This window comes from Zerene cesonia, chromosome 22 (genome assembly GCF_012273895.1).
Source record: "Zerene cesonia ecotype Mississippi chromosome 22, Zerene_cesonia_1.1, whole genome shotgun sequence".
Taxonomy (NCBI): Eukaryota; Metazoa; Arthropoda; class Insecta; order Lepidoptera; family Pieridae; genus Zerene; species Zerene cesonia.
Genome location: NC_052123.1, coordinates 2,834,240 through 2,846,885, shown reverse-complemented (window position 1 = coordinate 2,846,885; position 12,646 = coordinate 2,834,240). Strand labels below are relative to the sequence as shown.

General features: G+C 35.4%; 1 protein-coding gene across 2 annotated transcripts in view; it reads left to right on the top strand.

Moving 5' to 3' along the window:
* The window catches only part of LOC119836090 (irregular chiasm C-roughest protein-like), a 72,218-nt gene that overhangs the window by 30,422 nt on the left and 29,150 nt on the right, over nucleotides 1-12,646 (top strand). For both annotated transcript variants that reach the window (XM_038361330.1, XM_038361329.1), the window contains exons 4-7: nucleotides 1,156-1,236; nucleotides 8,895-9,046; nucleotides 10,108-10,199; nucleotides 10,938-11,046. In XM_038361330.1, the coding sequence (XP_038217258.1) occupies nucleotides 1,156-1,236; nucleotides 8,895-9,046; nucleotides 10,108-10,199; nucleotides 10,938-11,046 (434 nt within the window). The remainder of the gene's footprint in view (nucleotides 1-1,155; nucleotides 1,237-8,894; nucleotides 9,047-10,107; nucleotides 10,200-10,937; nucleotides 11,047-12,646) is intronic.

Genomic DNA, 12,646 nt, shown 5'->3' with positions numbered 1-12,646 from the left:
ACCGATTGCAATGAAATTTGGTACGTAGACTGCTGGACAATTGGAATAACATATAGGCAACTTTTTATCCCGATATTCTTACGGGATACGGACATACGCGGGTGAATCCGCGGGGCGCAGCTAGTGTGATATATATGGTAGATGAATTGTATCCGAAATTGTAACATATTTCATTTTATTTTCTATACAATGTGGCAACCCTAGCCTTCTCGTTAGTCAAATATTTGTACACGTTTCGGATATGTAGATCAAATTACGAAATGGGTCAATACGGCCAACGGTTAAAATCATTTTAGGATGCAGCTGCTTTTAATCAATTATTAGGAATCTCGACTGATAGTCCTTCTAGAAATACATTATTATCAAAATTGTGTTTATTGTTCTGTTGTTTAATTTCAAAGAGTTGAAGTTAAAAGAAATACAGTTTGAGGGTAGTTTAATTCAGTCCAGACAACAGTTAAGTCTGGCATTGCTCACTATCGATACATTTTGTTAAAATGGTTTTGTAAAATAATATATTATAGGTACTTATTGCTTGCTTTCGACACGTGGGCAAACTTAATTCCCCTGTATTCTTTATTTCTAATTTATCCCGCCGTTTTACCAGCGTAGTTCCTGTTCTCTTGGAATTTCCGAGAAAACTATTCTATATCATTTTAGTTTTAATTGGAACACCACTATCTCGTAGATGAGACAGATGGACAGTTTTGGCATTTAAAATATTAGGTTGGATACTAACCAATATCATATACTCATACTTATCGAGATAATACTTTGCCAACATACCTTTATGGATAGATTTGTCTTATATCTGTTTCATCGCAATACGTACAGTACAATGCGTAGTTGTTTACTATGTAAGAGGCATAACATTGATAGTAGTAACGCATTTTTAACCGACTTCAAAAAAGGAAGAGGTTTTAATTCTCTCTCTTGAGGTCTCAATTCAACTGTATTTTTTGTATTTGTCAAAATTTTTTGTTGGGTGAACCGATTATGATGAATATTTATTTTTTTATTCAAAGTTGTCATTTGCATTGTGGTTCCACTACAATTTAGTCTAGTTCTGTCAATTTCAAAAATAGTTCCTTTACTTTTTCAAAATTATTGTCTTTAATAGTCGAGTATTTTTAAATATATAATCATTTGTTTCAGGAGATTATTCATTGGACATAAGAGACGTGCTATTGGATGATGACGCTATGTACCAGTGCCAAGTTAGCACCGGGCCCAAAGGTATGTATAGGAGACACGTATGCAAATATTTTTATGGGAAAAGGGAAGATTTTATGTAGGAGCCGAACACGCTTGGGTACGAATCGGGCCAGCTCGCACCAAAGGAGACACACGCCAACGGAAAACCGGCGTGAAATATTAGCATGCTTCTGTGTTTCGAACGGTGTATGGGGGAGTCGGTAGCACGTTTCCTTTTCCTTAGCCTTTCCCGTCCATTCCTTCTTTCCAGTCGTCAATACTTTCTTTATCTCTTTCCCCTTAACTTTATCCTTTTCCCCTTAAAGGCGGGTAGTATACATATTAGCGGTAAGCGATCACATCCGACCATGAATTTTAAATTATTATTTCGTTTAATTGTGCCCTGTAAACAAATTCAATATACTCTCTCCATAGCTGTTACACAATCGTATATTATATAAAAGAATATACTAGACTTTCTATAAATCCAGTACAATGACTCACTTGCGTCGATACGTTCCGTTATAAATAAGAAAAATTGCCATTTACGACTTACGTGAGAAACTTGGTAAATGGGATAATTTTGTATATGGCAATATATGTGATTCATTTATATTGCTAACAATGTTTTCCTTTTGTTGCTATTGTTATTTTCGAGTATAGAGAAGGTGCGGTTTCAGCGGTTTTTAAAGATTTTTATTGATTTATTTGTTTATTTATTTATAACAATTTGGAGTTGATTTGATCATTTTTCGAGTGTCTTTGGATTTTCACTAAAGTTTTTGTATGAAAAAGGTGTAAGAATTATTAAGTGTTTACATTTAGTTTAATTTGGATCAAAATTGAATGTTTGTGTTGAGTTTTAGATTTAGTGTCCATTAAGTCGTAAAACCTTTAATATACAAAAGATTTGTTTGTGACCGTGAATGTGGTCGTGACTGTGACCGTGACGGATATGACCGTCAAGAAATCGACGACCACGTTTACTGTCAAGTGTTTAAAAAATTTATACAATAAATGCCATTTATTTCCATGCAATACTCTTGTAAAATTATACACTCGAAAAATCCCTATTTATTTATTACCCTTTATAATTGAAATAACTTTGAAAGTCGATTCAGTACAACCAGAGGTAAGTTTGAATTATTTATAGAAAAGTTATAGAAAAGTCGATCGATGGATATTTAGACTTTGTGATTTAGATAGACTCTGGAATAAGCACATACTTTTTATTCATGGAAATTTTAGTGTTCCCGTGGGCTGTCTACACACAGTCTTTTGATGCAGATAGTTTATAATATTTATAAATGAATGAATGATAACGCTTCATTGTAGATAGATAGAGATTGTAAAAATATTATTTTTACATAAGCGAGACGTTTGTAAGTGGAAAATCTTCGGACTGTCTATTTAATCAGTTGATTTCGCGGGTGAAGTCGCGGGCGGAAGGCTGGTATTAATCTAATCTAACTAAAATGTATCATGTAAAAGTTTGTGAGGATGGATGGATGTATGTTTGTTGCTCTTTCATGCAAAAACAGGTGATCGAATCTGTATGAAAATTTGTATATATATACACTATTGTCTGGATTAGTATATAGGCTATTTTTTACCCGGATAGGTACCACGCAAGGGTTCTTACTAGTCTGTAGTATTAATATTTACCATATTCTATCCAGCTACATGTCTATCTAATACTTCTAAACTGCTCCATTCCATCATAAAATTATCTGTCCACTTATAGACCGCTTATTCAGATAATATTTAAACTTCTAACTTTATGATCTAGCTAGTATATTTTAACTGTTCACGTGCAAAGTCAGGGCGGTCGGCTAGTGATTAATAAAAACAAATGCCGAATTCCAACCACGTGTCAAATGTTTAACGCATATTTCACCCAACTGTGCTTGTTTACATCGAAATATAAATATTCAATTTTTAGACCTTCCGCTGTTTTTTTTTTTTTTTGTTTCCGCTAAAATGTTTGGACACATGTAAACGATTCTACATTCAGCAAAAAGGTATGTTTGTAAAGTATTTGGAAATGGGTTATAAAATTGAGAGGCTGCGTTTGATTTGTATAGCCTGTGTTACCTCTATTTGTGTTTGATAAATAAAGATTTATTAAATAGAAGGTTTTAACAGTTCAATTTTTTTCAACCGACTTCAAAAAGGAGGTTCTCAAGTAGACTGTATTTTTGTGTGTTACCTAAGTCCTGTCGACTGGGTGAACGGATTATGATGATTCAATTTTTTTCTCGAAAGCTGGCTCATATAAATTTGGTCTTGTTCTGATAATGTGATTTTATTTTGTGATAGAAAATGATTCTGATAGACATTTCCATACAATTACCTAAAAACGGCAAAGTAAAATAAGATGTGCATGACTTTTTGAATCCATGTTAATTTATTTCTATTCTAAAAATTATTTTATCGCATTACGTTTGCTTGGCTTAAAAAATATTAATATCGCTGGTCCCAGCAAAGTTTGTAATGAAGTTACCCTGTTCACAATTTTGCTAAAGAAAATTAAACTTTGTAGAATTGACTTAAAGTTGTTTATTGAGTTATTTGTCCCGGAATGTCTTTGTTCTAATTTGTAGGATGACAAGCTTGTACATTATAGATGGAAGCTTATTCTTTTAAATGAACACACTCCATCTATTCTTTTATGAACTATTACATTCGTAATATTCTTTCGAATCCTTCTCTTCCACATGACTCCATTGTAATGACGTTATACACAAAAATCGTATTCGCCCAACACCCTTGCTACAAAACAAATGGCCCAGAAACCTTACATTGTTCAAGCCATAGTTACCACGATTGACTCTTGAATAATTCAAGATGATAACGAGGGGTAAGCTATCTTGTGATATTACGAATCCCTTTTGTGACATTTGTTTGTATGGCTTGAGAGAAATTAACTACTTCCGTCCAGTTATGTTTATACTGAAATAGATGTAAATTAAAGTGGAATGATTGTGTGAAGATAATTTTGGAGGTGGTTGGAACTCTTCTTCTATAAAATTTGATAAGTATATGGGTTTTAGCGGCAGATTAATAATGAATGTAAATTCAACAATGTGTACAGATTATGGGAATTGCGTCGAACAAAAGATTGAGTAATTTATCTAACAATTGAACACTATCCCGCGGCATTGCCCGCGTGGAATTAGGACATTTACAAATGATTTGGTGACTGTCTATTCCTAATTATCCCAAGAGAGATTTTAATCGGGATAAAAAGGCCGATCACCCAAGTCAGCTCATACTCTGTCTGTATAAAATAAAAAATAAGAAAAAGTTACAAACATACAAAGTTTCCCCTTTATAATATTAGTGTAGATATCTGTAGGGATGATAACTAAACACATTACACTTACACAATACATTCGAGGTTATTCGTGGACTGTTACAGCTATTTGCTAGTGTTCTCTAGCACTTGTTAGGTCTTACAATGTGACCTAACATCCTAGCTAGACAGTCGCTTGATATGCTTACGTAAATATAATTTTGTAGAACTGCAAATTTCTGATTTTGCCCATATTGACATTATGCTTATCTTACTCTTACTTACTCTAGGAGCCCAGAACGTCTTAAAGCAGGAGTATTTCCAGTATGTGCAAGTGATGGAGTTACCTAGTTGGAATACTTGAATTGCTCCTGCTTTAAGGCCTTTGATATTATATCATCGTGATTAATACATGCCTATTTTATTCATTATCATATGCAATATAGTTGTTACAATTTGTTTCTTATTATCTTATGCCTTTCAAATATGAAACCCGCGCAAGTCCTTGTCCCGTAGGAATATCGGGATAAAAGTTGCCTGTATGTTATTCCAGTTGTCCAGCTGTCTACGTACCAAATTTCATTGCAATCGGTTCGTAGTTTTTGCGTGAAAGAGCAACAAACGCACACACATCCTTACACACTTTCGCATTTATAATATTAGTAGGATTAGGATTCGGTTATGGCATAACTCATTTTTTTGTTATTAATTCACATGATTATATGAACTGGTTTATTTTAAATCGATGTTCGACTAAACGAAGGATATGGGTCATTTATTCGTTTTTTTTAAATATATTACTTGATAACGTTATGGGTTTTTAACCGATTGTCGTGATCCTCTTTTTGTACGATCGGAAATATTTGCCATTTGGTCCCATCTTAAAAATTAGACTGGTACGTCCAGGGACGTGGGTGTACTTCTTTATAGAATATATATGAGATAATATGAGAGTATGTGATTTTTGCTTGTTGTCAATTTATTGCTTTGTCCTTAAATACAAAGTACATGTCTACTATTGTAACCGATCATTGACTCTATAAAGAAGTAAGCAGTTAATGAAGAGACAATATATAAGGCTTCGTTTCTTAGACACGCACTAACCGGATTAGAAATGCTCTGATAGACTTGTTATAAAGGCTTGTTTTACGGCACCATCTTAATTGTGTAGTTAATCAAAGTATTGAAATAAATCAGTATTAGAATGGTTCGGTTTTCTTAAAATTTTTGATTCTTCTCTGAAATATTATATTCTATTTTTTTATTTGAGAATGTAGAAAGATTTTGGCATTGTATGATGTGAATGATCCATGTTTAAGACTTATGTTTTACCTTATTTCAATTATATTAAATAGTTTACTAATTAATTTTTTAAAAATAACAATTAACTATTTGGCGTTGAGGATGGTTACTATTTTTCAGTTAGTTTAGACAAATAGAATGCATGTTTTGGGAAAATTAATTCTTATATCAAGCTATATATTTTTAATAGCTTTTGCCTGCGGTTTCGCACGCATTAAATTCGGGGTCGCTTGATAGATCTTACTATACATATAAATCTTTCTCTTGAATCACTCTATCTATAAAAAAACCGCATCAAAACCCGTATATAGGGACAAAGAAAGTGACTACGTTTTACACTATGTAGTGAAGTGAACATGTTTAAGCACACCCTGAGTTATGGTCTACTTAAACAAAATTTAATGTTTTGTGAAGCGGTGGCTTTTAAAATACCTGAATTTATTCCTTCAAAGGCGTACTTAGAGAGGCGACCAAAGCAAGCGAGTTTGAAACTAAAAAATTCTTGCGCGGTATGTTCTGGTGGCGTCGCTGTAACCACTTTGAGTCTGGTTTCTTGTTTAAGCTTTACCAGTTTGTCCCTAGTTTTTACCAATTTCCTTGGTCTTACGAATTATGTACGCAGTAGTGGCTCAGGTGAAGACCTCGGACGTACAATCCATAAGTCGGGGTTCGAGACCAGGCGAGCGTGCAGGAAGTAAATTGATTTTTCAATTTATCTACGCCTTTGGATAACATCACCACTGCTCGAAACGGTGAAGGAAAACATCGTGAGGAAACCGGCATGTCCAAGAATTAAAATTTCGACAACGTGTGACATCTGCCAACTCGTACTTGGCCAACGGCTTATGGTTGAACGCTATAACTAACTACGATAGGAGACATGTGTCCCAGCAGTGGGAACATATATGGGCTGATGTTGGTGATGATGATGACGACGAATTATTTACCGACTACTTGTTCGCTAGAGTGCTTAATGAAATAATTATACACAATTTCAGATTTTTACATCCACACGAATTTTACTAAAAGTGTAGTAAAAGCTAATCAGATTAAAAATACATATTGGAAAAGAGAGAAAACTTAAATCACAGCGTTTAATCAAGCTTTCAAATGAAAATTAAATGAAGCCGAAATTTAATTATGTGTGAAACCACAGGGCAATTCTAGTCTAATACGTTACTGAGGTATGGGATTTGGAATTATTTATTAATATTACTAGTGTTAATAGCGTTATGCTATGTTCATTCGACATTGCTGTTTGATGTGGGTCACATACAATTAATATTAAAGCAGTAATGATACATAATTATGGATACCTCTTGCGATATACCTTCCCTTTTTTATTATATCTAATTTTTTCTATCAAAAAGTTTATAAATGAAGTTGAAATTTTGATGCACTTAAAGAAATAAAAAACTTAATCGTTTTTAATGACTTGTGAATCATTTTTGTTTTGTTTAATTATGTAAATCTTGATTAGCCATTGTATCCTATCCTATCTACTAATCCTACTTATGTTATAATTGCGAAAGGTTGTAAGGATGTGTGTGTGTTTGTTGCTCCTTCACGCAAATACTACTGAAACGATTGCAATGAAATTTGGTACGTAGACAGCTGGACCACTGGAATAACATATAGGAAACTTTTTATCCCGATATTCCTACGGGATACGGACTAACGCGTGTGAAACCGCGGGGCGCAGCTAGTGATTGTATTAACGACACTCGGGGTTTATTTAAGCTATCTGCCCCGGCTTCGCACGTGGTGTATATGTAGCCTATATCAATCAAGGATCACACGCATATCCAACGGTGAAAGAATGTTTGAAAATCAACTAGTTTCTGAGATAAGCGCGCTCAAACATACACCACAACAATATTATCACAGAAACCCAACAGGACTATTGTCTAGATATGCTGATATTCAGATGAACATCGATTGAGGAACAAGCAGAGTATCAATTCGTCATTCTAATGATTTATGATGTCAGTTGACTGGACGCGTCTGCCTCGTTTCAGTTTGAGTAACATTTCCTTTGATTCCACAGTTGTATTATTGTACGATAACAAAGGTTAGTTAGGGTCGATCCTAGAGTTAAACGGTTGACGCGCAGGGTTGTCACTTTCATTAGATAATTAATAATACATAGATAATTTTTGCCTATTATAACATCACTAGGTTTTTAACAATGTAGTATAGTAACCCAATACCAATTCATATACGGGCTTTAAATTAAGCAAGCTTTTTCGAGCGAGTAGTGAAGTGAAAACGCGCGAACCAACACGCATCCCGTACTGAGTCCCCGCCCCCGCCGTTCTGCTGTGATTGTGTGTGTAAAAAGTGCGTGTGCCGGCGAATCACGCGTACATTCAAACAGGCAGCGGCTGATTTGTATGAAGTTATCCTAGTATTTTTAACGTACTATAATTGTATGGTTCATGATTTTGACATAGTACTCGAATTTAAATGTAATAGACCTACGTGCCTTTTATAAGAAATGTAACAATGGAACAAACAAACAAGCTTTAGTTTTATTACTATTTAGTATATATATCAAATAACACCTATTATAAATAATTGATATGTCACAGAAACATCCAACTATAAAATACCAGCATGAATCCGAACAAATATTCATCCTGCCTCGTGATCAAATTTTTTCTATTCTTTCAAAATTTCTCAAATATTCATCGTACAAACAAACCAATTTGCGTAAACAATGTTTTCTTATTTGGGTTCCAAATGGACCCGATTATTAAGACTTCGCAATCCTTCTGCCCGTCTGTCTATCTGTCTGTCTGTTCGTCCATCTGTTATGCTAAATCTTATAAGCCGTGATAATAAGACGATTGATTTTTTTTATCGATCTCGCTTTTAAGGGATAAGAAAAGGACTGACGTCGGGAATAAATGCATGGACTAGGAAGGGTCAGGACACAGGCATATGACGTGGATCTTCACGGCTTGATACCTTCCCAGGTGCGAGCTGACCCATTTAGTGTCGAAGCGTGCTCAACCCTCATATTAATAAAATATTATAACTTGCTCTATTCTCTAAGCCACTAAGAAAAGCAGCAGATGAATAAAATCCATAAAACGTACAGGTGAAGCAGCCATCAGATCAAGATATGCCCGTCTATCAGTATTGGTGCCACCGGAATCTCCGAAAATCCTGAAAGGGCCCATGCTGCAAGCGGTGGAAGATAGGGATGTGGATTTGGAGTGCGTGTCCGTTGGTGGTAAACCAGCTGCTGAGGCAAGTATCTTGAATATTCTGAAGACTATTAAGCAACGACGGCTTTTCTGACTTTGAACGTTAATCCGTTTTTTATTGGTTAATTGGTGGTAAATGTCTCCGTAAGTCAAAGTACTGGTGATATTTAATAAAAAATAAAACCCCAAAAAAAAAAAATAAACTGTAATAATAGATCCGTTATGAAAACGTTTATGGGGCCGATAAATAATGGCCACACAAATGTATTAGTAAATAAATGTAATAAATGTAGTATCTTAACACTTGTGGCTTATAACTTGCATTGGAGAGTAATATGAGTCGACCATAAATGAGAGATATTGTACATACAATACACATTGTCACAGCTCAAATCTATTTACTAATATTATAAAGCTGAAGAGTTTGTTTATTTGTTCGAACGCACTAATCTTAGGAACTACTTGTCCGATTTGCAAAATTCTTTGAGTGTTATTTATTGAGGAAGGCTATAGGCTATATATGTACCACGGGCGAAGCCGGGGCAGACTGCTAGTTGTGAATAAATTTAAATACTTGTCTTAACTTCTTTAAGTTAGGCAAGTTTAAAACTGTTTACCTGGTATTATTTGAATTCAATCTCATTCGTAGAAGGATAAAAATTGTCATGTGATATTTAATTCCCAAGCAAATTCATAAGCAGTGGTGGCTCAGTGGTGAGAACCTCGGACTTCAAAATCGAAGTCGGGGTTCGAGACCGGGCGAGCGTGCAGGAAATAAATTGATTTTTCAATTTATCTGCGCATGTGGATAACATCACCACTGCTTAAACGGTGAAGGAAAACATCGTGAGGAAACCGGCATGTCCAAGAATTAAAAGTTCGACGACATGTGACATCTGCCAACCCGCACTTGGCCAGCGTGGTGGATTATGCCCTGAACCCTCATAGGAGGCCCGTGTCCCAGCAGTGGGAACATATATGGGCTGATGATGATGATTTAATTCCCTAGTGTGAATTTTAATTACCTTCCTTTACATTGAATTTTTACGTAGTTTTCGTCCTAGGTGTTGTGTTATAAGATTATTAACAATGCTGATATTTCAGATAACATGGGTGGATAGTGAGGGTAACGTGTTGACGCAGGGGGTGACGTATACCGTGGAAGCAATGTCAGATGGACGTCGGTATACCGCAAGGTAATTGAGCTTATAGACCGCTTTGACCGCCTCCTTGGTACAATGGTTAACGCGTGAGCGTAGAACCGAGAGTCCTGAATTCGATTCCCGATGTCTGGCAGGACAAAGAAGGCTGATCACCTACTTGTCCATAAACAAAATTGATCAGGGAATTAGATGCATACCCATACCACAGGGGACACGGGACTTCAATTTTATAGACCGGTTACACAAATTCGTGATATAGTTCTGTTTAACTTCTGTGAGTTAACAAATATGAAAATGTAAGGCAGCAAAAGTAAACAAGGTTATCAGGGAAATGATCACCAGCGAAACCGGACCAATTACCAGCACAATATTTGAAGTACTAATTTAGTTTTGAGCATTTCATATACATTAACGTATTGAAATTGGGCTAAATTGATTTTGTTTCGAACAACCACTATTTATTTGTTCAGATGTTATCGTACTTCATCGTAATATATTATAAATTTATTGATAATTCGAGTGTTGAATTTGTTCTTAATTTGCTATTATTTATATAAGATGTTTGAATTAGATAAATTTTAATAATGAGACAGAATGAAATGTATAGAAGAAAAACGTGAACCTTAAATGGGGCACAATCTCACAAATAAATGAAATATAGGAATACCTGTCCAGATCTTGTTGACACACTACACTACACTGTTTTTACTTCAGAAACCTCAGCAAAAAATAAAGATTATATTGTTTGAAAATGTAATTTCGATAACACAGGTCAATCCTGCGTCTTCGTCCAAGGAAGCAACATCACAACCAGACGTTTGTGTGCCAGGCTCAGAATACAGCTGACCGCGCTTATAAAGCAGCTACCATCAAACTTAAGGTACAGTGAAAGTGTATAAAATATTGTCTCTGTAATGTTTAGATATCAGTTTGTAAAGCATGTGTGATGAGGTTAGTATTACGTTAGCTATGTTAGTCGTGGACGAGTTCTCCGTCGCCCTTTCACTCAAGCGGCTCTACGGAATATAGTGTGGTTTTATTCGGTGTTCCTATCGACATCCGTATGTAGCTATGCAATATTTTCCCCCCATAAAAAGGGAGGTTAGCAAAAAAAAATTGGTTGATTTCTTTGTTTCATTCGAAAAATTGGAAAAGGCCTACAAATCAAGATGACATGTTTTATTTAATAATAGAGGGCCGAGAGTGACAACGCTTAAAAAATAAGCTGGTTAATCTTTAACTCTTCTAGATTTATAATGTTTATATGACATACTGCTGCGCCCCGCGGTTTCACCCGCGTAAGTCCGTATCCCGTAGGAATATCGGGATAAAAGTTGTCTATATGTTATTCCAGTTGTTCAGCTGTTTGCGTACCAAATTTCATTGCAATCGGTTCAGTAGTTTTTGCGTGAAAGAGCAACAAACACACACACACATCCTTACAAACTCTCGGATTTATAATATTAGTAGGATTTCAGGCAACAGTAAATTTGAAAGAACAAATCACCACTGGACTTAGTAACTATTCATTCTCTCAAACTGCGAACAGATCAAAACTTACATTTCCCTTTCGTTCATCCAGTGACAAACAGAAGAAGTTAATAACCTTTCGATTTCGTCGATAATTTAAACTCGGATGTTCGGGCAATTAATTACAATGCAGTATTCAAATTGACAGTGATTAACTGGGGAATTTTCCCTCCGAGTTTCCGACCGCCAAACTCAATCAAACCAATAAATCTTTTAAGAACTTAACTTACAACTTCCCTCGCAATCTATTAAACATCGGCGTGTTTAACGAGTGGATAGATTTTATAATCGAATGAATGATCGAATGAATTGGCAGAGCGCATGTTTGGTTGCGTGTTGATTCCATGGTTGGAATGACTAAGCTCTGTTTGGGAAGTCCAACGGTTGTAAAACCGGGACAAATTTAAATAGAAATAGATAGTTGAACGTTGGTGTAAGCTTAATTTAATCGATATAGGTATCCTACTTCCTACTTCCTATCCTACTAATATTATAAATGCGAAAGTTTGTAAGGATGTGTGTGCGTTTGTTGCTCTTTCACGCAAAAACTGCTAAACCAATTCCAATGAAATTTGGAACGTAGACAGCTGGACAACTGGAATAACATATAGGCATCTTTTTATCCCTACGGGATATTCCTACGGGATACGGACTTACGCGGGTGAAACCGCGGGGCATAGCTAGTCTGTCATAATCATCATCATCAATTTATTCATTACCCGCATACACCGCAGACGCCAAGGTCTTTGTATTACATTAAATTTATTCCCATCTTCTTACAAAATGTATTTGATTTTTCATCACAAGAAAACACTCCGTCCGTCCGTTCATTATTCGTATCTGAAGAGCCGTTTTTCACAGAAATAGGTGTTCCGATCCCTAAAAATGGGATAATTTGCCACGGTGATTAAACAGGCGTTTAAGATTTTATGGGAGAAGTTTGTTTAGTC